Source organism: Hyla sarda, chromosome 10 (assembly GCF_029499605.1).
Source record: "Hyla sarda isolate aHylSar1 chromosome 10, aHylSar1.hap1, whole genome shotgun sequence".
NCBI lineage: Eukaryota > Metazoa > Chordata > Amphibia > Anura > Hylidae > Hyla > Hyla sarda.
This window is the reverse complement of record NC_079198.1, coordinates 13,975,782-14,002,039: the sequence shown is the minus strand read 5'-3', so window position 1 is coordinate 14,002,039 and position 26,258 is coordinate 13,975,782. Positions and strand designations below refer to the sequence as shown.

The following is a 26,258-nucleotide window of genomic DNA, read 5'->3' as shown; positions in this document are numbered from 1 at the left end:
AAAACATGCAAACACTAGTTATAAGACAATAAGGTGATTAGGGTCAGACACAACCTATCTATATGGTAACTTAGCAGAGAAAGTAGGTGCCAGCTCCCGTAGGGCGGGGTGCACAGTCTCTTTCTTGGCAAAGAGAAGAAAGTGCTGGAAGCAGGAGAACTCAATAAAACTCCAAATTTATTGCAGACATAAAACATCAGGATATGCAGAGCAGTGATAAGATCAAACAGTCAACATGGACAGTTGATGCGTTTCGGGTATGGTAACTTACATTGATCACAGACATCACCAATCCTACATATTTAATGTGACATTTTCTATAATTATAATATATTTTTATGGGAAAGAGTTTTAGATGGGAACTTGGGTCTCCCCTCCGCCCGGTTATCTGTATGTGCCAAGTACAGGGTGTTGTGTGGTGGTGGTGACTCATGTGACATTGTGTGATGACATTTGTGATGTCATAAAATTACAGCAAAGGTTCATCATAGGTACAAGATGGTTTATTGTTTCCAATGTGGACTGCAGCTCTTTGGGACCACCATAGATGATCATTCTAGGTCATGGGTGTCAAACATTTGGCCGCGTGCCGCATACGGCCCACAATGAATATCTTTGCGGCCCGGCAAAGATATTAATTTCTCTGGTCAGGGCCGGATCATCATTGGCGCTCTTGGAGCGCCTGCTCCAGGCCCCATGCCCACAGGGGGCCCCCGTCACATTCGGGGCATCCCTCTGCCCCGGTTACCTCTCTGCGGCCCCGTGTTAACTTTAAAAATGCAGGGGCTGCTGGGAGGTAGCGCACGCAGGGACCTCACTGACATCCCGTGCCTGCGCCCATAGGAGAAGGTAGGAGGATGTGTGGGTATGGTAAGCCCCCACTCACCAGCACATAATCTTCGGTGTTCCAACCATTGCTCCTCCGGTCCCCGGAGCTACTGCTATGGCCCATAGGCCATAGCAGTAGATTGTGACCCCGGACTGGAGGAGCGGTGGTCGGAACACTGAAGTGGGGCAGTACACAGGCATACAGCTTCCAGCCATACACTGTATATGGCTGAAGGCTGTATGTCTGTGGGGAACTGTACTGCACCTAATGTGGGGAACTATACTGCACGTAATGTGGGGAACTATACTGCACGTAATGTGGGGGAACTGTACTGCACCTAATGTGGGGAACTATACTTCACGTAATGTGGGGGAACTGTACTGCACCTAATATGGGGGAACTGTACTGCACCTAATGTGGGGAGCTATACTGCACCTAATGTGGAGAACTATACTGCATCTAATGTGGGGAACTATACTGCACCTAATGTGGAGGAACTGTACTGCAGGGTCTTGTTCAGGGGGGCATGGGGTCTTGTGCAAAGGTGGCATGGAGTGTTGTACAAAAGGGGCATGGAGTCTTGTGAAGGGGGGTCATGGGGTCTTGTGAAGGGGGTCATGAGGTGTTGTACAGGGGGGCATGGGGTGTTGTGTAGGGTAGGCATGGGGTCTTGTGCAAAGGGGGTATGGGGTCTTGTGCAGGGGGGGGGCATGGGGTCTTGTGCAGGGGGGCATGGGGTCTTGTGCAGGGGGGGCATGGGGTCTTGTGCAGGGGGGACATGGGGTCTTGTGCAGAGGGGCATGAGATGTTGTGCGGGGGGGGCATGAGGTCTTGTGCAGGGGGGCATGAGATGTTGTGCAGGGGGGCATGGATTGTTGTGCAAAGGGGCATGGGGTCTTGTGCAGGGGGGCATGGGGTCTTGTGCAGGGGGGGCATGGGGTCTTGTGCAGGGGGGACATGGGGTCTTGTGCAGGGGGGCATGAGATGTTGTGCGGGGGGGCATGAGGTCTTGTGCAGGGGGGGCATGGGGTCTTGTGCAAGGGGGGGGCATGGGGTCTTGTGCAGGGGGGGCATGGGGTCTTGTGCAGGGGGGGCATGGGGTCTTGTGCAGGGGGGCATGAGATGTTGTGCAGGGGGGGGGGCATGAGGTCTTGTGCAGGGGGGCATGAGATGTTGTGCAGGGGGGGCATGGATTGTTGTGCAAAGGGGGCATGGGGTGTTGTGCAGGGAGGGCACGGGTTTTTTGTTTTTTTTATGCGGCCCAGATAAACTTAAACCTTGTTTTTTGGCCCATGTTCGCCTTTGAGTTTGACATGCTTGCTCTAGATCCTTGTCAAAGTGAATGGCTTTAAAATCCCCTCATGGGGTCATCTCTCTGTTGATCTAGCTCAACCCTATATAAACTGTGGGATAGTCTTGAAGATTTACCGTCTACTTAAAGATCCCTATAATGCCTTAATGAATTATATAGTTGTTAGTCACGGCTGCAGTACAATATACACATTATGATGTAACAAATCCCCTGAAGCTAACATCAGGCCTTGACTTGCAGGTATCACTAGTACAAAAGCATCGCCCTGGTTTTCACCCCTCCCTGGTCCTCCCATGTAGAGAGCAGTAGGACCTGTTTACATACTGCGCCATTTGTGGGAATCGAGTTGTTGGACAGTCACATCTATTCCCAGACCTACTGCAAAAAAATCCTATTATGAAGCTATTACTGAAATCCGGCCTCTACAGCGCCCTCTTGTGCCTGGGTAAGTACTGATTGACGTCTGTTATGATAGAATGTAATTCCGTAAAGTGGTTTAAAAAGAAATAGATGTCAGGATGTTCATTTCGGTAAAACCCCTCTTGGTCATAATGTGAAATTAATGTAATGCCAGGTTTCCAGCATATTCTAATTGTAAAGAAGATGGATTAAGTAGATCAGCGTTGTGTTGTGTCGCAGTAATAGACGGCAATCTGTGGAGGGCAGGGAAAAGCAGGCAATTTACTGACAAATGGCTCACCAAGGCTATCTACTACCCGGTCCCATATTGCGCTGATGGCAGTGCCCGCCTTCATTTGGCAAGTGTATAGACTTGTCATTTAGCTTGCTTATGTAATAGCAAAATGTTCCAAATTGTCACCAGAAGAATGAATTTCGGATTATTTATAATGAATAGATTCATTAAAGCCAAGATGATATCACCCAGAAGGACGATGAACCGAACAGAAGACCGGGAGATCCTGCAGGGGTCAATATGGACTTGATAGCACTAAATATGGTTGTCACCTTTCTTGCAAAAAATAAATACTGGTCATGTTAATTTGCATAATTAATTATATATGCGTAACATCACAGGATACACATATGCAGGGAAAATTTTGTCCTATTCGGACCCCTATAACTTTTTTTATTTCTCCTTATACGGGCCTATGGCTGTATGAGGGCTCATTTTTTGTGTAGTTTTTAACAGTATAATTTTTGTTTTGATTGTGACTTTTTCATCACTTTCTTTTATTAAATTCGGCAGTTGCAGTTAGTTACTAACTACAACTCCCACCATGCCCTGATACAGCCTGTGGCTCAGCAGCTGTCCCAAATGAAAACTACAACTCCCAGCATGTTGGACTATAAAGTATATAGTATATGAAAGCAGGTTCACACTGAGCACATGTGACAGACGTGACAGAGTCTGGAGACGCCGTGGAGAACGTTCTGCTGCCTGCAACATCCTCCAGCATGACCGGTTTGGCGGTGGGTTAATAATGGTGTAGGGGTGGCATTTCTTTCGGGGGGCCGCACAGCCCTCCATGTGCTTGCCAGAGGTAGCCTGACTGCCATTAGGTACCGAGATGAGATTCTCAGACCCCTTGTGAGACCATATGCTGGTGCGGTTGGCCCTGGGTTCCTCCTAATACAAGACAATGCTAGACCTCAGGTGGCTGGAGTGTGTCAGCAGTTCCTACAAGAGGAAGGCATTGATGCTATGGACTGGCCCGCCCGTTCCCCAGACCTGAATCCGATTGAGCCCATCTGGGACATCATATCTCGCTCCATCCACCACAGACTGTCCAGGAGTTGGTGGATGCTTTAGTCCAGGTCTGGGAGGACATCCCTCAGGAGACCATCCTCCACCTCATCAGGGTCATGCCCAGGCGTTGTAGGGAGGTCATACGGGCACGTGGAGGCCACACACACTACTGAGCCTCATTGTGACTTGTTTTAAGGACATTACATAAAGTTGGATCAGCCTGTAGTGGGGTTTTCCACTGTGATTTTGAGTGTGACTCCATATCCAGACCTCCAGGGGTTGATAAATTTGATTTCCATTGATAATTTTTGTGTGATTTTGTTGTCACATTCAACTATGTAAAGACGAAAGTATTTCATACAATTAGTTCATTCATTCAGATCTAGGATGTGTTATCTTAGTGTTCACTTTATTTTTTTGAGCAGTGTAGTATATAGGTCATTGTTTCCTAGCCAGGAGTGCTTCCAGCGGTTGCAAAACTACAACTCCCAGCATGCCTGGACAGCCAACGGCTGTCCGGGCATGCTGGGAGTTGTTGTTTTGCAACAGCTGGAAGCTCTCTGATTGGGAAACACTGGTATAGTATATGGTGCAACATTCCGGGAGTTGGATGATTGGTTGGATAATTCCTGGCCATTGCATGGGCGGTATTTTTAAAATAAAAATACCGGCATGTTGGCCAAAATCCCATACGTCCGTTAGAAAATCCCATTATAGTCTATGGGATTTTTACATTATCCGTTTTAATCCGTTATAGTCCGTTATTAATAACGGACATTATTTTGTGACGGGAAAATGAACAGAAGAAATAGCGCATGTTACTATCTTCCGTCACAACATAACGACCCGTTATTAATAACGGACTATAACGGATTAAAACGGATAATGTAAAAATCCCGTAGACTATAATGGGATTTTCTAACAGGATTTTCTAACGGACGATTAATGGCCGATCTTCAGGGTTTTCATAACGGAACATCAAACGGATCTCTAAAACGGATGCATTTTATAGTGTGAAAGCAGCCTAAGAAATAAGGTCCCTGGTTGTGGGGCACCAGTATATATATATATATACACGACATGGTGGACTAAGCAACTGTTGAGTAGGTTTTTTTTTTTCCCCTAAGGCCATATACAGAGACACATATTGGGTTTTCATCTCCATAGAAGAGCCTATACCAAGACCGCTCTTCGTAAATAATGCTAAAGTGTCTCATGTATCCTATACCCAAGATATCCATCCCAGAAGGTCATTATTTTATAGGAAAAATGCTAAAATATAGTCAGGTAAGAGAAGATAAGATAATTCTGAGGGTCCATCCTTTACCCGTACAGAACATGCGCTTATCCACTCTTGGTCACCATCACATGCTATGTACATTTCTGTACATTTGGGGCCCTCGATTGTGCCAGAGCTTTGGGGCCCTCGATTGTGTCCTCTACTGGAGGACTTTTTGGTCCAGGCCTGCAGATGGACAACCATTTCTGTATTTGTATGTCACCCTATGACCATTGGGGGTGCTGTTTAGGGATATTTATGATATTTTAGGGACCCTACAGTGCTATGGCAATAGGGTTTGTATATGTTGTAGTTGCACCCTGGACTTTGTATGTGTGGGGGCCCAAGGGCCACTCTGCCACATTAGAGGACGACAGTACTATGGATGGCACCTATGGGGTGAGAGTAAAAAGGCCTAAGGGTATGTTCACACTGAGGAATTGGAGAGGAATTTACTCGGGTAATTCCGCTCGCTTATTCCTCTCCAATTCAGTCAGCAGTGGAAAACCCAAAAGAGTTTAAAGGGGTACTCCGTTGAAAACCTTTTTTTTTTTTTAAATCAACTGGTGCCAGAAAGTTAAACAGATTTGTAAATGAAAAACATCTATTGAAAAAATCTTAATCCTTCCAGTATTTATTAGCTGCTGAATACTACAGAAGAAGTTCTTTTCTTTTTGGAACACAGAGCTCTCTGCTGACATCACGACCACAGTGCTCTCTGATGACATCTCTGTCCATTTTAAGAACTGTCCAGAGTAGGAGAAAATCCCCATAGAAAACATATGCTGCACTGGTCAGTTCCTAAAATGGACAGAGATGTCAGCAGAGAGCACTGTGGTCATGATGTCAGCAGAGAGCTCTGTGTTCTAAAAAGAAAATAATTTCCTCTGTAGTATTCAGCAGCTACTAAGTAACGGAAGGATTACGATTCTTTAATAAAAGCAATTTACAAATCTGTTTAACTTTCTGGCACCAGTTGATTAAAAAAAAAAAAAAAAAAGTTTTCCACCGGAGTACCCCTTTAACTGTATTTCCACTCCTCAGTTCACACTGAGGAATTTCCGCAAGCGGAATTCCGACGCTGAATTCCGTTCCACATGAAGAATGCGGAATCTGCGTCTTTGTCCCATAGAAATCAATGACATTTTTTTTTTTTAGCCCAACGCCGTTTCGTGCAGAATTAGCACGGAATTCGGGCGCAAATTTCGTGCAAAGAAAAAAAAGGGAAATTCGAATTGGTGGTTGTCGTCCAGCAAAAAAAATACAAACAAAAAAAAACCCAGTTTCCTCCTATAATTCCACGCGGAATTCCGCATCAATTCCACGCGGAAGAAAAACGGAAATTCCGCGGCAGAATTTTTAAGCTAGAATTCATCGCCAATTCCTCAGTGTGTACATACCCTAATACTTTTTTTGCCTCTAGCTGAAGCTATATGGATTGATATATTGTAGTAAAGCCCTGTGTATGAGGTCTGTATTATAATTATCTGACGGTAATGCATCATCTGTATATTATTAAGAGCACAAGGCGGGAGGTTTACAGTGCACTATAACTATGGTGTAAGATTATTTACGGTGCACTATAACTATGGTGTAAGATTATTTACGGTGCACTATAACTGCGGCATAGGGATATTTACTGTGCACTATTGTAGACTTGCTGTTTTGGAAGTGCGGGGTTTATTTGCAGTAATGGTTTTATGTGATGATGACGGGATTACTTTAAGTGACACTTGTATCCTTTAAATATACAGTGAGTCCCTAAAAAACTGGGTTTGCCACCAGAAGATTTACAGTTACAAATATGACTAAAAGCAAAACCTTGCTTTGAAGTTGTAATAATATTGGTATATAGGAAAAGGCCCCTGTATACAAGAATATAACTACTATAATACTGTCTCCTATATACAATAATATAACTACTATAATACTGCTCCTATATACAATAATATAACTACTATAATACTGCCTCCTATGTACAAGAATATAACTACTATAATACTGCTCCTATATACAAGAATATAACTACTATAATACTGCTCCTATATACAAGAATATATCTACTATAATACTGCCTCCTATATACAAGAATATAACTACTATAATACTGCCCCTATATACAAGAATATAACTACTATAATACTGCTCCTATATACAAGAATATAACTACTATAATACTGCTCCTATATACAAGAATATAACTACTATAATACTGCTCCTATATTCAAGAATATAACTACTATAATACTGCTCCTATATACAAGAATATAAGTACTATAATACTGCTCCGATATACAAGAATATAACTACTATAATACTGCTCCTATATACAAGAATATAACTACTATAATACTGCCTTCTATATACAAGGATATAACTACTATAATACTGCCTTCTATATACAAGATTATAACTACTGTAATACTGCCTCCTATATACAAGAATATAACTACTATAATACTGCCTCCTATATACAAGAATATAACTACTATAATACTGCCTCCTATATACAAGAATATAACTACTATAATACTGCTCCTATATACAAGAATATAACTACTATAATACTGCTCCTATATACAAGAATATAACTACTATAATACTGCTCCTATATTCAAGAATATAACTACTATAATACTGCTCCTATATACAAGAATATAAGTACTATAATACTGCTCCGATATACAAGAATATAACTACTATAATACTGCTCCTATATACAAGAATATAACTACTATAATACTGCCTTCTATATACAAGAATATAACTACTATAATACTGCTCCTATATACAAGAATATAACTACTGTAATACTGCCTCCTATATACAAGAATATAACTACTATAATACTGCCTCCTATATACAAGAATATAACTACTATAATACTGCCTCCTATATACAAGAATATAACTACTATAATACTGCCTCCTATATACAAGAATATAAGTACTATAATACTGCTCCTATATACAAGAATATAACTACCTTAATACTGCTCCTATATACAAGAATATAACTACTATAATACTGCTCCTGTATACAAGAATATAACTACTATAATACTGCCTCCTATATACAAGAATATAACTACTATAATACTGCTCCTATATACAAGAATATAACTACTATAATACTGTCTCCTATATACAAGAATATAACTACTATAATACTGCCTCCTATATACAAGAATATAACTACTATAATACTGCTCCTATATACAAGAATATAACTACTATAATACTGCTCCTATATACAAGAATATAACTACTATAATACTTCTCCTATATACAAGAATATAACTATTATAATACTGCTCTTATGTACAAGAATATTACTACTATAATACTGCCTCCTATATACAAGAATATAACTACTATAATACTGCCTCCTATATAAAAGAATATAACTACTATAATACTGCTCCTATATACAAGAATATAACTACTATAATACTTCTCCTATATACAAGAATATAACTATTATAATACTGCTCTATGTACAAGAATATTACTACTATAATACTGCCTCCTATATACAAGAATATAACTACTATAATACTGTTCCTATATACAAGAATATAACTACTATAATACTGCCTCCTATATACAAGAATATAACTACTATAATACTGTTCCTATATACAAGAATATAACTACTATAATACTGCCTCCTATATACAAGAATATAACTACTATAATACTGCTCCTATATACAAGAATATAACTACTATAATACTGCTCCTATATACAAGAATATAACTACTATAATACTGCCTCCTATATACAAGAATATATTTACTATAATACTGCCCCCTATATACAAGAATATAACTACTATAATACTGCCTCCTATGTAAAATAATATAACTACTATAATACTGCCCCCTATATACAAGAATATAACTACTATAATACTGCCTCCTGTGTACAAGAATATAACTACTATAATACTGCTCCTATATACAAGAATATAACTACTATAATACTGCTCCTATATACAAGAATATAACTACTATAATACTGCTCCTATATACAAGAATATAACTACTATAATACTGCCTCCTATATACAAGAATATAACTACTATAATACTGCCTCCTATATACAAGAATATATCTACTATAATACTGCCCCCTATATACAAGAATATAACTACTATAATACTGCCTCCTATGTAAAATAATATAACTACTATAATACTGCCCCCTATATACAAGAATATAACTACTATAATACTGCCTCCTGTGTACAAGAATATAACTACTATAATACTGCTCCTATATACAAGAATATAACTACTATACTACTGCTCCTATATACAAGAATATAACTACTATAATACTGCTCCTATATCTACTATAATACTGCTCCTATATGCAAGAATATAACTACTATAATACTGCCCCCTATATACAAGAATATAACTACTATAATACTACCTCCTATATACAAGAATATAACTACTATAATACTGTCATTTATGTACATTCTCTCACCTTCTCGTTCAGCTGTCGGCCTCCAGTGCTTCACCTTCAGGGGTCTTCCGGACCATGCTTCTCAAGAACAGAAAGCGGAGACGTGTGACGGCAAACAGCAGTACTGCAGTTCTACATTCATCACGTACAGCGGTAAGTAGATCTTCTACCGCTAACCCTAAAGTGTACCTCTTCCTTTATTTGTCTTCTGACCTCGTGACAATGCAGAGGAGAGTAGTGGCAGGTTGCCCACACCAGAGGTCTCAAACTGTGGCCCTCCAGATGTTGCAAAACTTCAACTCCCAGCATGCCCGGACAGCCAACGGCTGTCCGGGCATGCTGGGAGTTGAAGTTTTGCAACATCTGGAGGGCCACAGTTTGAGGCCACTGGTCTACACCATCTCTACAACTGTGTCTGAAGGCTCCTTCACATAACCCGTCCAGTAAACACAAGCCTAGATTTATCAAAACCTGTGCAGAGGAAACGTTGAGCTGTTGCCCATAGCAACGAATCAGAGCGCTTTTTCACTTTCACTTTCAAAAATGAAGCGATCTGATTGGTTGCTATGGGCAACTTGGCAACATTTCCTCTGCACAGGTTTTGATAAATCAACCCATCCCCCCCCCCCCGATTGTGCCTACTGCTATAAGGATGAAACATGTAACCGAAACCATAACTTCCCCCATTTTGTGTAGCGGTCAAGAAGCGACTCCAAATATGGGGCATACCATTTTGTCTTCTAAAAGGTTGAACTCGACTGTCACATTCATTTGACCCAAACCCTCCCCTTAAAGTTAATCGTACAGACACCACAAGTGTGGATTGCTAGGACAAAACCCCCTTTCAGATGTTGATGGTCTTCAAGACGGGGGGGGGGGATTAGGGGGGGGGGGGGGAGATTTATCAAAACCTGTGTAGAGGAAGAGTGGTGCAGTTGCCCATAGCAACCAATCCGATGGCTACTTTCATTTTTCAGAGGCCTTTTTTTTTATATGAAAGATCTGATTGGTTGCTATGGGCAACTGGTCAACTTTTCCTCCACACAGGTTTTGAGGAAAGTCACCGCTGTCTTCAGGGCAAAAGCACACCATTGTTCGTGGTTGGATGGGTTGCCTGTATTAGGTAGAGTTGTACTTTAATATCTTTTTACCGCTCTCAGGTATACTGCATGGCGGTGTCCTAGTTAAGGAATGTTCTTTTGGAGAAACCTGCAACCGAACCCACATAGGCTCCCTGAAACACATCGAAACCAGCCAGACCATACTCTGCTGTGACAAAGACCTCTGTAACCAAGACTTAGTACCAGGTTAGTAAATCTTCTCTAGAGTATGAAGTCACGTGACACATCTATGTCCATGTCTCAGGTAGGTTCTGTGAACCACCCTATTATCCAGTCGGTTCCAGTTATTCAAATATTAAAGAGTACCTGCCATGATCTTGTTAAATTGTATTATCCTCCCAATTCACTGCCCCCATCATGATAAACCACCTCCTGCCTTTATTTTTATTATTTTTTAGTTTTCTGCTCAGTCTCAGTCGGATTCACAGACTGGGAAGGGGCGTTCCCCAGCAGGCGTGACATCATCCGAACTTCCTCCCTCACTCTGCTACACACAGCCCAGAGTAGTTAAGTGTGAGATGAGCTATGATTGGCTAAGGCTGCACCCACACCCCTCAGCACTCCAGACTGCATTTTCTGATTTTGGACTTCTGCCAGGCCAGCAGGAGTCCAGAGTCTGTGCAAAAGATGGAGGGAAATGTGCTCTGGACAAGTAGGGAGACACCTAGTGGCAGCTTTTTTAAACACAAATAAAACATAGAAAACGTTATTTATTTTTTTAAACAAAATACATTCGAAAGATTTTTTTATTTACCATTCAATAGCAAAACATTTTTTAATGAGAGCGCCCATAGATATCACTCTTCGAAACCACAGTTTTATGGTTGGACTCACCATATACCATGTCAATTTCAGATCTTGGAGAGGATTACCGCACTGAGTGCTTGGCATGCCAGGGACCACCTAAAACGTGTGGGGGCAACAATCATCCAAGTATGAGATGTGGACCTTCTCAAAAATCTTGTATAGAGGTTTCTATCACTAATGCACTGAGTCAAGGTAGGTTCTAATAAAAAGGGAATTTTGGGTCGATTCAGAGAGTGCTATAACCTTCTTAAAGGGGTTGTATGATTACATATTTTCTTTTTAGGTACTCAATAAAGGTATTTTTATTCCGTTGGGGTCTCATGCTTGTGCAAGTAGTGGGGGTGTTACTCTGGCTGTCCGAGCATGCTGGGAGTTGTAGTTTTACAACAGTTGGAGGCACCCTGGTTGGGAAACACTGTCATAGTGATAGCAGCAGAGCAGCAGCAGTATACAAATAGAGCTGGGAAGGAAAGGGAAGGTGTATAACTTGTATACATCCTGATCCTGTTGAGATAGCAGCAGCAGTATACAGATAGAGCTGAAGTGGAGGTGTATAACTACTATATATCCTGATCCTGTAGAGATAGCAGCAGTATACAGATAGAGCTGGAGGGGAGGTGAATAACTACTATAAATCCTGATTCTGTAGAGATAGCAGCAGCATACAGATAGAGCTGGAGGGGAGGTGTATAACTACTATAAATCCTGATCCTGTAGAGATAGCAGTAGCAGTATACAGATAGAGCTATAGGGGAGGTGTATAACTACTATATATCCTGATCCTGTAGAGATAGCAGCAGTATACAGATAGAGCTATAGGGGAGGTGTATAACTACTATATATCCTGATCCTGTAGAGATAGCAGCAGTATACAGATAGAGCTGGAGGGGAGGTGTATAACTACTATATATCCTGATCCTGTAGAGATAGCAGCAGTATACAGATAGAGCTATAGGGGAGGTGTATAACTACTATATATCCTGATCCTGTAGATATAGCAGCAGTATACAGATAGAGCTGGAGGGGAGGTGTATAACTGCTATATATCCTGATCCTGTAGAGATAGCAGCAGTATACAGATAGAGCTGGAGTGGAGGTATATAACTACTATATTTCCTGATACCATAGATATAGCAGCAGTGTACAGATAGAGCTGGAGGAGAGGTGTATAACTACTATATATCCTGGTTCTATAGAGATAGCAGCAGTGTACAGATAGAGCTGGAGGGGAGGTGTATAACTTCTATATATCCTGATCCCTTAGAGATAGCAGTAGCAGTATACAGATAGTCGAAGGAGAGGTACATAACTACTATATATCCTAATACCATAGAGCAGTGCTTCCCAACCAGGGTTCCTTCAACTGTTGCCAAACTACAACTCCCAGCATGCCCGGACAGCCGTTGGCTGTCCGGGCACGCTGGGAGTTGTAGTTTGCCAACAGTTGGAGGCAACCTGGTTGTGAAACACTGCCACAGAGGTAGCAGCAGCAGTATACAGATAGAGTATACAGATAGAGTATACAGATAGAGCTGGGAGGGAAGGTGTATATCTACTATGCTGGGAGTTGCAGTTTTGCAACAGTTAGAGGCACCCTGGTTGGGAAACACTGCCATAGAGAAAGCAGCAGCAGTATACAGATAGAGCTGGGAGGGGAGGTGTATATCTGCTATATATCCAGATCCCATAGAGATAGCAACAGAAGTATATAGCTGGAGGGGAGGGGTCTGGGAGCTGTGCTGAAATAAAAAAAAAAAAAGGTGCTGTATGACAAGTAATGGTGTAATTTGGGGGGAAAAAATTCTGAAAACCTGGAGTGCTTCTGGAGATTGGAGTGCTGCTGAAAAAAAAAAAATACAAATGTTGAGTGTATTTTTCCTATAGTTCTTTCCCTCTTTTCGTCTTTTTTCGGCTCTTGTGTGAGTCCTGCTTTGTGGTGGGGATATTACTACACCATCTCGGGTGATATTTTATGTGTCTCCGATCCGCCCCCCACTTATTTTCCGGCTGTCACAATAAAACATCTTCGCCTTTTGTCGTGTAACCTGTTTATTTCAATCTGTTTTCTTTAGAAAGATTTACCCGCGGCTCAGTAAATATCAATAGGAAGATGAAAAGGAGCAGGAGTTTTTTTTTTTTTTTTTCAATTTTCTTCTTTCTGAAAAATGTAACTATTTCATGACTTATAGTGATTTATTTAAAGGGGTATTCTGGCCTATAACACCTCCTATCCACAGGATAGGTGGACAAGTATCTGATCCCAGGTTTCGGGACCTCTATATGTTCTTAAAGGGGTACTGTGGAAAAAAATAATTTCAAATCAACAAGTGCCAGAAAGTTCTACAGATTTGTAAATTACTTCTGTGTAAAATTATTAATCCTTCCAGTACTTAACAGCTGCTGTATGCTCCAGAGGAAGTTGTGTAGTTCTTTCCAGTCTGACCACAGTGCTCTCCGCTGACACCTCTGTCAGTGTCAGGAATTGTACAGAGCAGGAGCAAATCCCCATAGCAAACCTCTCCTGCTCTGGACAGTTCCTGACAGGGACAGAAGTGGCAGCAGAGAGCACTGTGGTCAAACTGGAAAGAACTACACAACTTTATAGTATTCAGCAGCTGATAAGTACTGGAAGGATTTAGATTTTTAATTAAAAGTAATTTACATATCTGTAATCTGAGTACCTCTTTATGAATGGGGACCCAAGTTTCAAGTCAGAATGAAGTGGTGGGTCACGCATGAGGCCGCTGCGCCATTCATCGTCTATAGGAACTGCCAGAGATCGCCCAGTACATCCCTCAGCTATTTCCGAGGGTCCCATATGCAATGAATTGAGTTGTGGTACACAGGCGACACAGCACCTCGCCAGGGGCATTAGAGGCAGTAGGTGCACCTCTGAAACAGCGCCACTCTTGTCAACATCATGTGTAAGGTATTGCAGCTGAGCTCTATTCATCTGAATAGTACTCAGTTACAGTACTAGGCCCTGTCCATGTATAGTGACAGAGTTCCCCCCCAACATCTCCTCACAGTGACAGCCAAAGAGTACACCTAACAATCGTAACCACATTGCCCCATAGCAGTGCCAGCCAGTAGCCCTATAATAATATCAGTGAGCTATCTACAGTGTCTCCATAACAATGCCTACCACAGTGCCTTATATAAGAGCTATCTACAGTGTCTCCATAACAATGCCTACCACAGTGCCTTACGTAAGAGTTAGCTACAGTGTCTCCATAACAATGCCTACCACAGTGCCTTATATAAGAGCTAGCTACAGTGTCTCCATAACAATGCCTACCACAGTGCCTTATATAAGAGTTAGCTACAGTGTCTCCATAACAATGCCTACCACAGTGCCTTATATAAGAGTTAGCTACAGTGTCTCCATAACAATGCCTACCACAGTGCCTTATATAAGAGCTAGCTACAGTGTCTCCATAACAATGCCTACCACAGTGCCTTATATAAGAGCTAGCTACAGTGTCTCCATAACAATGCCTACCACAGTGCCTTATATAAGAGTTAGCTACAGTGTCTCCATAACAATGCCTACCACAGTGCCTTATATAAGAGTTAGCTACAGTGTCTCCATAACAATGCCTACCACAGTGCTTTATATAAGAGTTAGCTACAGTGTCTCCATAACAATGCCTACCACAGTGCCTTATATAAGAGCTATCTACAGTGTCTCCATAACAATGCCTACCACAGTGCCTTATATAAGAGCTATCTACAGTGTCTCCATAACAATGCCTACCACAGTGCTTTATATAAGAGCTATCTACAGTGTCTCCATAACAATGCCTACCACAGTGCCTTATGTAAGAGCTAGCTACAGTGTCTCCATAACATTGCCTACCACAGTGCCTTATATAAGAGCTATCTACAGTGTCTCCATAACAATGCCTACCACAGTGCCTTATGTAAGAGTTAGCTACAGTGTCTCCATAACAATGCATACCACAGTGCTTTATATAAGAGTTAGCTACAGTGTCTCCATAACAATGCCTACCACAGTGCCTTATATAAGAGTTAGCTAGTGTCTCCATAACAATGCCTACCACAGTGCCTAATATAAGAGCTATCTACAGTGTCTCCATAACAATGCCTACCACAGTGCCTTATATAAGAGCTAGCTACAGTGTCTCCATAACAATGCCTACCACAGTGCCTTATATAAGAGTTAGCTACAGTGTCTCCATAACAATGCCTACCACAGTGCCTTATATAAGAGTTAGCTACAGTGTCTCCATAACAATGCCTACCACAGTGCCTTATATAAGAGCTAGCTACAGTGTCTCCATAACAATGCCTACCACAGTGCCTTATATAAGAGCTAGCTACAGTGTCTCCATAACAATGCCTACCACAGTGCCTTATATAAGAGTTAGCTACAGTGTCTCCATAACAATGCCTACCACAGTGCCTTATATAAGAGTTAGCTACAGTGTCTCCATAACAATGCCTACCACAGTGCTTTATATAAGAGTTAGCTACAGTGTCTCCATAACAATGCCTACCACAGTGCCTTATATAAGAGCTATCTACAGTGTCTCCATAACAATGCCTACCACAGTGCCTTATATAAGAGCTATCTACAGTGTCTCCATAACAATGCCTACCACAGTGCTTTATATAAGAGCTATCTACAGTGTCTCCATAACAATGCCTACCACAGTGCCTTATGTAAGAGCTAGCTACAGTGTCTCCATAACATTGCCTACCACAGTGCCTTATATAAGAGCTATCTACAGTGTCTCCATAACAATGCCTACCACAGTGCCTTATATAAGAGTTAGCTACAGTGTCTCCATAACAATGCATACCACAGTGCTTTATATAAGAGTTAGCTACAGTGTCTCCATAACAATGCCTACCACAGTGCCTTATATAAGAGTTAGCTAGTGTCTCCATAACAATGCCTACCACAGTGCCTAATATAAGAGCTATCTACAGTGTCTCCATAACAATGCCTACCACAGTGCCTTATATAAGAGTTAGCTACAGTGTCTCCATAACAATGCCTACCACAGTGCCTAATATAAGAGCTATCTACAGTGTCTCCATAACAATGCCTACCACAGTGCCTTATATAAGAGTTATCTACAGTGTCTCCATAACAATGCCTACCACAGTGCCTGATATAAGAGTTAGCTACAGTGTCTCCATAACAATGCCTACCACAGTGCCTCATATAAGAGTTAGCTACAGTGTCTCCATAACAATGCCTACCACAGTGCCTAATATAAGAGCTATCTACAGTGTCTCCATAACAATGCCTACCACAGTGCCTTATATAAGAGCTAGCTACAGTGTCTCCATAACAATGCCTACCACAGTGCCTTATATAAGAGTTAGCTACAGTGTCTCCATAACAATGCCTACCACAGTGCCTTATATAAGAGTTAGCTACAGTGTCTCCATAACAATGCCTACCACAGTGCTTTATATAAGAGTTAGCTACAGTGTCTCCATAACAATGCCTACCACAGTGCCTTATATAAGAGCTATCTACAGTGTCTACATAACAATGCCTACCACAGTGCCTTATATAAGAGCTATCTACAGTGTCTCCATAACAATGCCTACCACAGTGCTTTATATAAGAGCTATCTACAGTGTCTCCATAACAATGCCTACCACAGTGCCTTATGTAAGAGCTAGCTACAGTGTCTCCATAACATTGCCTACCACAGTGCCTTATATAAGAGCTATCTACAGTGTCTCCATAACAATGCCTACCACAGTGCCTTATATAAGAGTTAGCTACAGTGTCTCCATAACAATGCATACCACAGTGCTTTATATAAGAGTTAGCTACAGTGTCTCCATAACAATGCCTACCACAGTGCCTTATATAAGAGTTAGCTAGTGTCTCCATAACAATGCCTACCACAGTGCCTAATATAAGAGCTATCTACAGTGTCTCCATAACAATGCCTACCACAGTGCCTTATATAAGAGTTAGCTACAGTGTCTCCATAACAATGCCTACCACAGTGCCTAATATAAGAGCTATCTACAGTGTCTCCATAACAATGCCTACCACAGTGCCTTATATAAGAGTTATCTACAGTGTCTCCATAACAATGCCTACCACAGTGCCTGATATAAGAGTTAGCTACAGTGTCTCCATAACAATGCCTACCACAGTGCCTCATATAAGAGTTAGCTACAGTGTCTCCATAACAATGCCTACCACAGTGCCTAATATAAGAGCTATCTACAGTGTCTCCATAACAATGCCTACCACAGTGCCTTATATAAGAGTTAGCTACAGTGTCTCCATAACAATGCCTACCACAGTGCCTCATATAAGAGCTAGCTACAGTGTCTCCATAACAATGCCTACCACAGTGCCTTATATAAGAGTTAAATACAGTGTCTCCATAACAATGCCTACTGCAGTGCTTTATATAAGAGCTATCTACAGTGTCTCCATAACAATGCCTACCATAGTGCCTTATATAATAGTTAGCTACAGTGTCTCCATAACAATGCCTACCATAGTGTCTCATATAAGAGCTAGCTACAGTGTCTCCATAACAATGCCTACCACAGTGCCTTATATAAGAGTTAGCTACAGTGTCTCCATAACAATGCCTACTGCAGTGCTTTATATAAGAGCTATCTACAGTGTCTCCATAACAATGCCTACCATAGTGCCTTATATAATAGTTAGCTACAGTGTCTCCATAACAATGCCTACCATAGTGCCTTATATAATAGTTAGCTACAGTGTCTCCATAACAATGCCTACCATAGTGCATTATATAAGAGCTATCTACAGTGTCTCCATAACAATGCCTACCACAGTGCCTTTTATAATAGTTAGCTACAGTGTCTCCATAACAATGCCTACCATAGTGCCTTATATAAGAGCTATCTACAGTGTCTCCATAACAATGCCTACCATAGTGCCTTATATAATAGTTAGCTACAGTGTCTCCATAACAATGCCTACCATAGTGCCTTATATAATAGTTAGCTACAGTGTCTCCATAACAATGCCTACCATAGTGCCTTATATAAGAGCTATCTACAGTGTCTCCATAACAATGCCTACCATAGTGCCTTATATAATAGTTAGCTACAGTGTCTCCATAACAATGCCTACCATAGTGCCTTATATAAGAGCTATCTACAGTGTCTCCATAACAATGCCTACCACAGTGCCTTTTATAATAGTTAGCTACAGTGTCTCCATAACAATGCCTACCATAGTGCCTTATATAAGAGCTATCTACAGTGTCTCCATAACAATGCCTACCGCAGTGCTTAATATAAGAGCTATCTACAGTGTCTCCATAACAATGTCTACCACAGTGCATCATATAAGAGTTAGCTACAGTGTCTCCATAACAATGCCTACCGCAGTGCCTCATATAAGAGTTAGCTACAGTGTCTCCATAACAATGCCTACCACAGTGCCTTATATAAGAGCTAGCTACAATGTCTCCATAATAATACCGCAGTGCCTTATATAAGAGCTATCTACAGTGTCTCCACAACAACAACAACAGTACTACCCCCAAAGCAGTGCAACCACAATTCCACATAACAGAGCCACCCATAGTGCCCCCCATAACACCAGCAGCCACAATGTTTTATAACACCACCAGTTATAGTGTCACCTTAACACTATCGGTCACATTGCTGACATTATACTACCAGCCCCGATGCCTACATTATAGTGCCAGCCATAGTGCACCCATAACAGTATCAGGTATAGTGCCCATATTCCACTACCAGCCACAGGGCCAACATAACAGTAGCAACCATAGTGTCTACATAACACTAATAACACCAGTGTCCACATAACGGTACCAGCCATAGTGCCGACATAACACTACCCGGCCAGCCATAGCGCCAACCCCATAGTACTGCCAGTCACAGTGCCCCCCATAACACTACCAGCCATAGTGCTACAATAGTACTACCAGCTATAGTGCCCACATAACACTACCAGCCGCAGTGTCCCCGTAAAAGTACTAGCCATAGTGCCTGCATAACAGTACCAACCACAATGCCCACATAACAATACCAGCCACTGTACCCTCATAACACTACCGTCCATTTTACCTCAATAGTACTACTAGCCATAATGCCCACCAGCCACGGCTGAGAAATATTGCCCATATGGAGGCCACAATGACACAGTGTGAACAGTGACCACAATGATGTAACGTGCCTGTGTTTACAATAATAACAATATACCCCCCTCTCTATACCACAGAGGTCAATACTGTGCAGACCGCCGGCTGTAGCCGCGCACCGGCCTCCCTGTTACGTTCCGCTCCCTCGCAGTCTAAATTACTCTTAATAACACACTCCGTCTTGTCTCGAGTGCCAGTGCATTAGTCCTGACAGATTAAGATAGGCTTAAGAGTCGTATAATCCCCTTTAATAACCTATTGCCATTTAGGCCGAAGGAAAAAAAAGAATGTGATGGCGGCGAAAAGAGCGCCGAGAAATAGTCGAGCGAGCGCTGATGTGACAGATACATCTTGACGTCCAGAGTGGTCCTAATTCACCCGCCATGTAAATACTGCGCTTGACATGTTGATTTCTCATGTGATCATCCTAGTGTCATTACATAGACTTTATAATGAGGGAGTGCCCCCTGGTGGCCGTAGCCCGTGACGGCATGGCGACAGCCAGAGTATTTCCATTTGTACAAGAATATCGGAGAAGAATGTGGCAACATTGTAGTCAGGGGTCAAGTCCTGGGGAAAAAAAGTCTGGGAACTCACCCTAGATTTCCACTTAAAGGGGTACTATCCAAAAGGTTAGGGGATAAGGTGTCTAATCCTGGGGGTCCCGCCAGAGGCTCATGACGTCACGCCCCCTCAATGCAAGTCTATGGGAGGGGGCGTGACGGCCGTCACGCCCCCTCCCATAGACTTGCATTGAGGGGGCTCTGCCCTGCATCACCAGTCATCCGGCACGGAGCGAAGTTCGCCCCGTGCACCGGATGTCTAGGGTGCTGCAGCTGAGATCGCGGGGGTCCGATGGGGACCCCCGCGATCAGACATCTTATCCCCTAGGATAGGGGTGGAGTAACCCTTTAAGGGTTTAGCAGGACTTCTGCTAAAGGGAACTGCGTTCCTGCTGTGGAAAAAGTGCAGGAACGCAGTTCCCATGGGTTCCTGCAGGACTTGAGTCCCGATTTGTAGTGTTCATTTTGTCGCCGTGTATACGTTTTTTTTGCTGTGATGCCTGATGACATCATCAGGTGGTTTATATTGTTGTTTATATGTTTTTGCTCCATGGCAGACATAATGCACTCCATGATAAAAAGCTGCAGCAACACGTCCGCGTGTCCCGGACTCTCCGCATTCAGCAACGGGCAGAAGCCGGTGTCCTACGCCTCCACTCATCACTGCTGTAATGGAAGCCAGTGCAACGGGGGGGAATTCACAGGTAAGACATGCTCCATATAGTGATAGATTAAAGCAGCGTTTCCCAACCGGGGTGCCTCCAGCTGTTGCAAAACTACAACTCCCAGCATGCTCGGACAGCCTTCCACTGTCCGGGCATGCTGGGAGTTCTAGTTTTGCAACAGCTGGAGGCACCCCGGTTGGGAAACACTTTTCTATGGTATCAGGATATATAGTAGTTATACCCCTCCAGCTCTATCTGTATACTGCTGCTATCTCTATAGGATCAGGATATATACCTCCCCTCTTAGCTCTATCTGTATACTGCTGCTATTTCTATAGGATCAGGATAAATAGTAGTTATACACTTCCCCTCCAGCTCTATCTGTATACTGCTTCTATCTCTATAAGATCAGGATATATATTAGTTATATACCTCCCCTCTTAGCTCTATCTGTATACTGCTGCTATCTCTATAGGATCAGGATAAATAGTAGTTATACACCTCCCCTCCAGCTCTATCTGTATACTGCTTCTATCACTATAGGATCAGGACATATATTAGTTATACACCTCCTATCCAGCTTTGTCTGTATACTGCTGCTATCTCTATGGGATCAGCATATATAGTAGTTATACACCTCCCCTCCAGCTCTATCTGTATACTGCTGATGCTGTCTCTACAGGATCAGGATATATATAGTAGTTATACACCTCTCCTCTAGCTCTATCTGTATACTGCTAATATCTCTATGGGATCAGGATATATGGTAATCATACACCTCTCCTCCAAGCTCTATCTGTATACTGTTGCTGCTATCTCTTTGGGATCAGGATATATAGTAATTATATACCTCCACTCTTAGCTCTATCTGTATACTGCTGCGATCTCTATAGGATCAGGATAAATAGTAGTTATACTCCTCCCACTAGCTCTATCTGTATACTGCTATCTCTATAGGATCAGGATATATAATAGTTATACAACTCCCCTCCAGCTCTATCTGTATACTGCTGATGCTGTCTCTACAGGATCAGGATATATATAGTAGTTAAACACCTCTCCTCTAGCTCTATCTGTATACTGCTAATATCTCTATGGGATCAGGATATAGGGTAATCATACACCTCTCCTCCAAGCTCTATCTGTATACTGCTGCTGCTATCTATATGGGATCAGGATATATAGTAGTTATACGCCTCCCCTCCAGCTCTATCTGTATACTGCTGCTGCTATATCTATGGGATCATGATATATAGTAGTTATACACTTCCCCTCTAGCTCTATCTGTATGCTGTTGCTATCTCTATGGGATCAGGATAAATAGTAGTTATATACCTCATCTCCAGCTCTATCTTTATACTGCTGCTATCTCTTTGGGATCAGGATATATAGTAGTTACATACCTCATCTCCAGCTCTATCTGTATACTGCTGCTATCTCTATAGGATCAGGATATATAGTAGTTACACACCTCCCCTCTAGCTCTATCTGTATACTTCTGCTTCTATATCTATAGGATCAGGATATATAGTAGTTACATACCTCATCTCCAGCTCTATCTGCATACTGCTGCTATCTCTATACGATCAGGATATATATTAGTTACACACCTCCCCTCCAGCTCTATCTGTATACTGCTGCTTCTATATCTATAGGATCAGGATATATAGTAGTTACATACCTCATCTCCAGCTCTATCTGTATACTGCTGCTATCTCTATACGATCAGGATATATAGTAGTTACACGCCTCCCCTCCAGTCAGACAAGACCAAAGTCGTCACCTGTAAGGAGTTGGATTCTATAGACATCAATATAGCTGACACGCTTGGGCCTAACTAAATGGAGGGGAGGAAGTAGCTATATACTCCGACCTGGTTTCAATAAAAATGATATTTGGCAATAAACCTACATATATAGTGTCCGAAATGATATCAATATAACAACCACTGTGTGAGACCTATAAACACCATTCACAATCCTATCAATTAGACCCCACCTTACCAAAGAATGATACAAAAGTCCATAAAAAATATATCTTTATTTAAATCGATTAAAATGAGTGAAAGACAAAAAAATTAGTGACCCCACATGAATCCCATAAAAGTGATAACATACATACACAAGACATTTAAAATACATAGGAGGGGAAACATGGTGACTGATCAAATTAATATGTTAGGGACCTACTACAGAGGTATCCACAGGGTGCACTGTAGCTCAGTGTTAAAGGGGTACTCTGGTGGAATTTTTTTTTTTTTTATGAACTGGTGCCAGCAAGTTAAACAGATTTGTAAATGACTTATATTAAAAAAAAAATCTTTACCCTTCCAGTACTTTTTAGCAGCTGTATGCTACAGAGGAAATTCTGTTCTTTTTTAATGTCTTTTTTGTCTTGTCTACAAGTGCTCTCTGACGACACCTGATGCCCGTATCAGGAACTGTCCAGAGCAGGAGAAAATCCCCATTTCAAACCTATGCTGCTCTGGACAGTTCCTGACACGGACAGAGGTGTCAGCAGAGAGCAGTGTGGACAAGACAAAAAAAAAAAAAGAAATTAAAAAAGAACAGAATTTCCTCTGTAGCATACAGCTGCTAAAAAGTACTGGAAGGGTAAAGATTTTTTAATAGAAGTCATTTACAAATCTGTTTAACTTTCTGGCAACAGTTGACTTATAAAGACCTAAAAAAAAATGTTTTCCACCAGAGTACCCCTTTTAAGCTAAGCCAGTGTTTCTCAACCAGGGTGCCTCTAGCTGTTGCAAAACTACAACTCCCAGCATGCCTGGGCAGCCGTTGGCTGCCCAGGCATGCTGAGAGTTGTAGTTTTGCAACAGCTGGATGCACCCTGGTTGAGAAACTCTGAGCTAAGCCAATGAGATGTGATGTTAAAAAATAACTTTTTACAAAAGGGGTATCGACCAAGGGACATCTGAAATGGATATGCCAAGGCGAAGGTGTTAAAGGGGTACTCCGGCGCAAAACATCTTATCTCCTATCAAAATGGTAGGGGATAAGATGTTAGATAGCGGGGATCCCACCACTGGGGACCCCTGTGATCACCGGCGCGGTACCCCAGTCATCCATGCACAGAGCGAACCCTGCTTCATGCCTGGCAACTACAGCCACCGTGCCCCCTCCATTTAGGTCTATGGGAGGAGGTGCGCCGGCTATGTACTACCCATCATGCCACCTCCCATAGACATGAATGGAGGGGGCGTGGCGTGACGTCGTAGGCCCAGAGATCGCAAGGGGTCCCCAGCGGCGGAGTACCCCTATAATCACATCCAGAGTTTCAGTGATACCTACAACTTATCGATAGCTAAGACGCCCATGTTCCTTTATCTTCCTTCTCAGACGAGGATCCTGGAGAAGAGAACGGGTTGGAGTGTTACAGCCGACCATCTCCTGAAGAGTCCGGCACAATGCGGTGCAAAGGGCAGATGACCCAGTGTATGGACCTGATAGGTAAGAACTCACAATCCCCCACTTCTGCCTCTAAGACACGAATTCCACTTGTTTTTTTTTTTTTTTTTTTTAAATGCCAAGAAAAACACCAATTCTGCCACATGGCGTTTTTCAGCCAAAAAACGCAGCGGACAGATGTTAGATGTAGATCAAGAGAAATCGCTAAATTCTTTTTCCACTTTGCGTTTTTCAGTTTGGTGTTTTTTTTTATCCTTTTGCCATTTTTTCACTCTTTTTCAGCTCCTTGGCGGTTTTGAAAAATCGCAGCATGCTGAGCCTATGGTTTTTTCCCCCCTGAAATCGCGGCGTTTCTCTCCCATAGAAGTCTATGGGAGTAAAAAAAAAAATTGCCAAGAAAAACACCATGTGGGTTTTTAACTTTGCCGTTTTTGCAGGCGGTTTTTATTCTTTTTTGGACTTAACGATCCAAAAAAGTGATGGAGATCACTTTTTTTTAATAACATTTTGTTGGGTACCATTAAAAAATATCATAAAAAAGAGACAGTAGTGATGGGAAAAATTGCATTCAACGAAATTTATCTTTTCTACAACGAAATTTTTATACATTTTTGAACAGGGATCAATTTATGTGGGCGGGCAGGACACAAAAAATGTAATAAGTAATAAAAATGTAGTGTGTATGTGTGTGTTTTAAACTTTTTTTTCTTTACATTTTTTTTAGGTAATACTACCACTCCCAGCACGGAACACACTGTTCCATGATGGGAGTAGTAGTACCTGTACTAATTGACAGATTGCCTTTGCTATCCTTCTGTATAATGCGTTCTCTTTCTGGTGTTTTTTTCTGTGGAAAAAACGCAGGAAAAACAAAAAAAACAAGCCTTGATCAGATCCCTTTTAACCCATAATCTTACATTTATCCCCCTCAGGTTCTTCTCCAGATGATGTCGTGATGAGTGGCTGTGCTACTGAAGCCTTCTGTCAGGGCCTGTACCCCCACTTCAAAATGCCAGGGTGGGAGAGCACCCAGTGCTGCGCCGAAGCACTCTGCAACCATGGCAATAATGGAGTCAAAAAGGAAACTCACCATGACTCCTAAAATATAGCCGAAACACCATTCAGTTGTACATAGTCCTCTAACCATATGCTGTAGGAGTAAGTAGGGTATATTCAACAGGTTTGACCTATGTGGGGAAGGGAAAACATACTTTATTTTTCCACAAAAATTCTAAAGAAAAATCTTACTTTATATTGGTTGTCAAACCATTAAAACCAATCCTGTTCATCAGCCGTTATCACAGGGGGGACCTGTGGTTGTCTATACTGTTTCGCTGCAGTGGCCACTACAGGGGAAAAGTGGTATTACATGACACTTATTTAAATACATAGGCAACTCTGTAATACATAACTTAGACTACAGGAGCCACTTTTTGTTAGCAGATCCATATGGCTTAAAGGGGTACTCCCGTGGAAGACTTTTTTTTTAAATCAACTGGTGACAGAAAGTTAAACAGATTTGTAAATTACTTCTATTAAAAAATCTTAATCCTTCCAGTACTTTTTAGGGGCTGTATACTACAGCGGAAATGCTTTTCTTTTTAGATTTCTCTGATATCACGATCACAGTGCTCTCTGCTGACCTCTGCTGTCCATTTTAGGAACTGTCCAGAGCAGCATATGTTTGCTATGAGGATTTTCTCCTGCTCTGGACAGTTCCTAAAATGGACAGCAGAGGTCAGCAGAGAGCACTGTGGTCATGACATCAGAGAAATCTAAAAAGATAAGCATTTCCTCTGTAGTATATAGCCCCTAAAAAGTACTGGAAGGATTAAGATTTTTTAATACAAGTAATTTACGATGTTTAACTTTCTGGCTCCACCGGAATACCCCTTTAACAAAGCCAAGACTTTACAGTA

At 41.8% G+C, this 26,258-nt stretch overlaps 2 protein-coding genes across 2 annotated transcripts in view; one reads left to right on the top strand and one right to left on the bottom strand.

Annotated features, from left to right (window-relative positions):
• LOC130293428 (uncharacterized) overlaps positions 1–9,876 on the bottom strand; it is a 35,715-nt gene extending 25,839 nt beyond the window's left edge. The window contains exon 1 of the mRNA XM_056542085.1: positions 9,624–9,876. The gene's annotated coding sequence lies outside the window, so the exon portion shown is untranslated. The remainder of the gene's footprint in view (positions 1–9,623) is intronic.
• On the top strand, positions 2,538–25,870 carry LOC130294313 (urokinase plasminogen activator surface receptor-like). Its single transcript, XM_056543927.1, has 7 exons — positions 2,538–2,586; positions 9,636–9,755; positions 10,763–10,909; positions 11,579–11,722; positions 20,807–20,953; positions 24,271–24,381; positions 25,272–25,870. The coding sequence occupies exons 1-7, from the start codon at positions 2,538–2,540 to the stop codon at positions 25,439–25,441; spliced, it is 888 nt and encodes a 295-aa protein (XP_056399902.1). The 3' UTR covers positions 25,442–25,870.
• Positions 25,871–26,258: the final 388 nt, after the last annotated feature.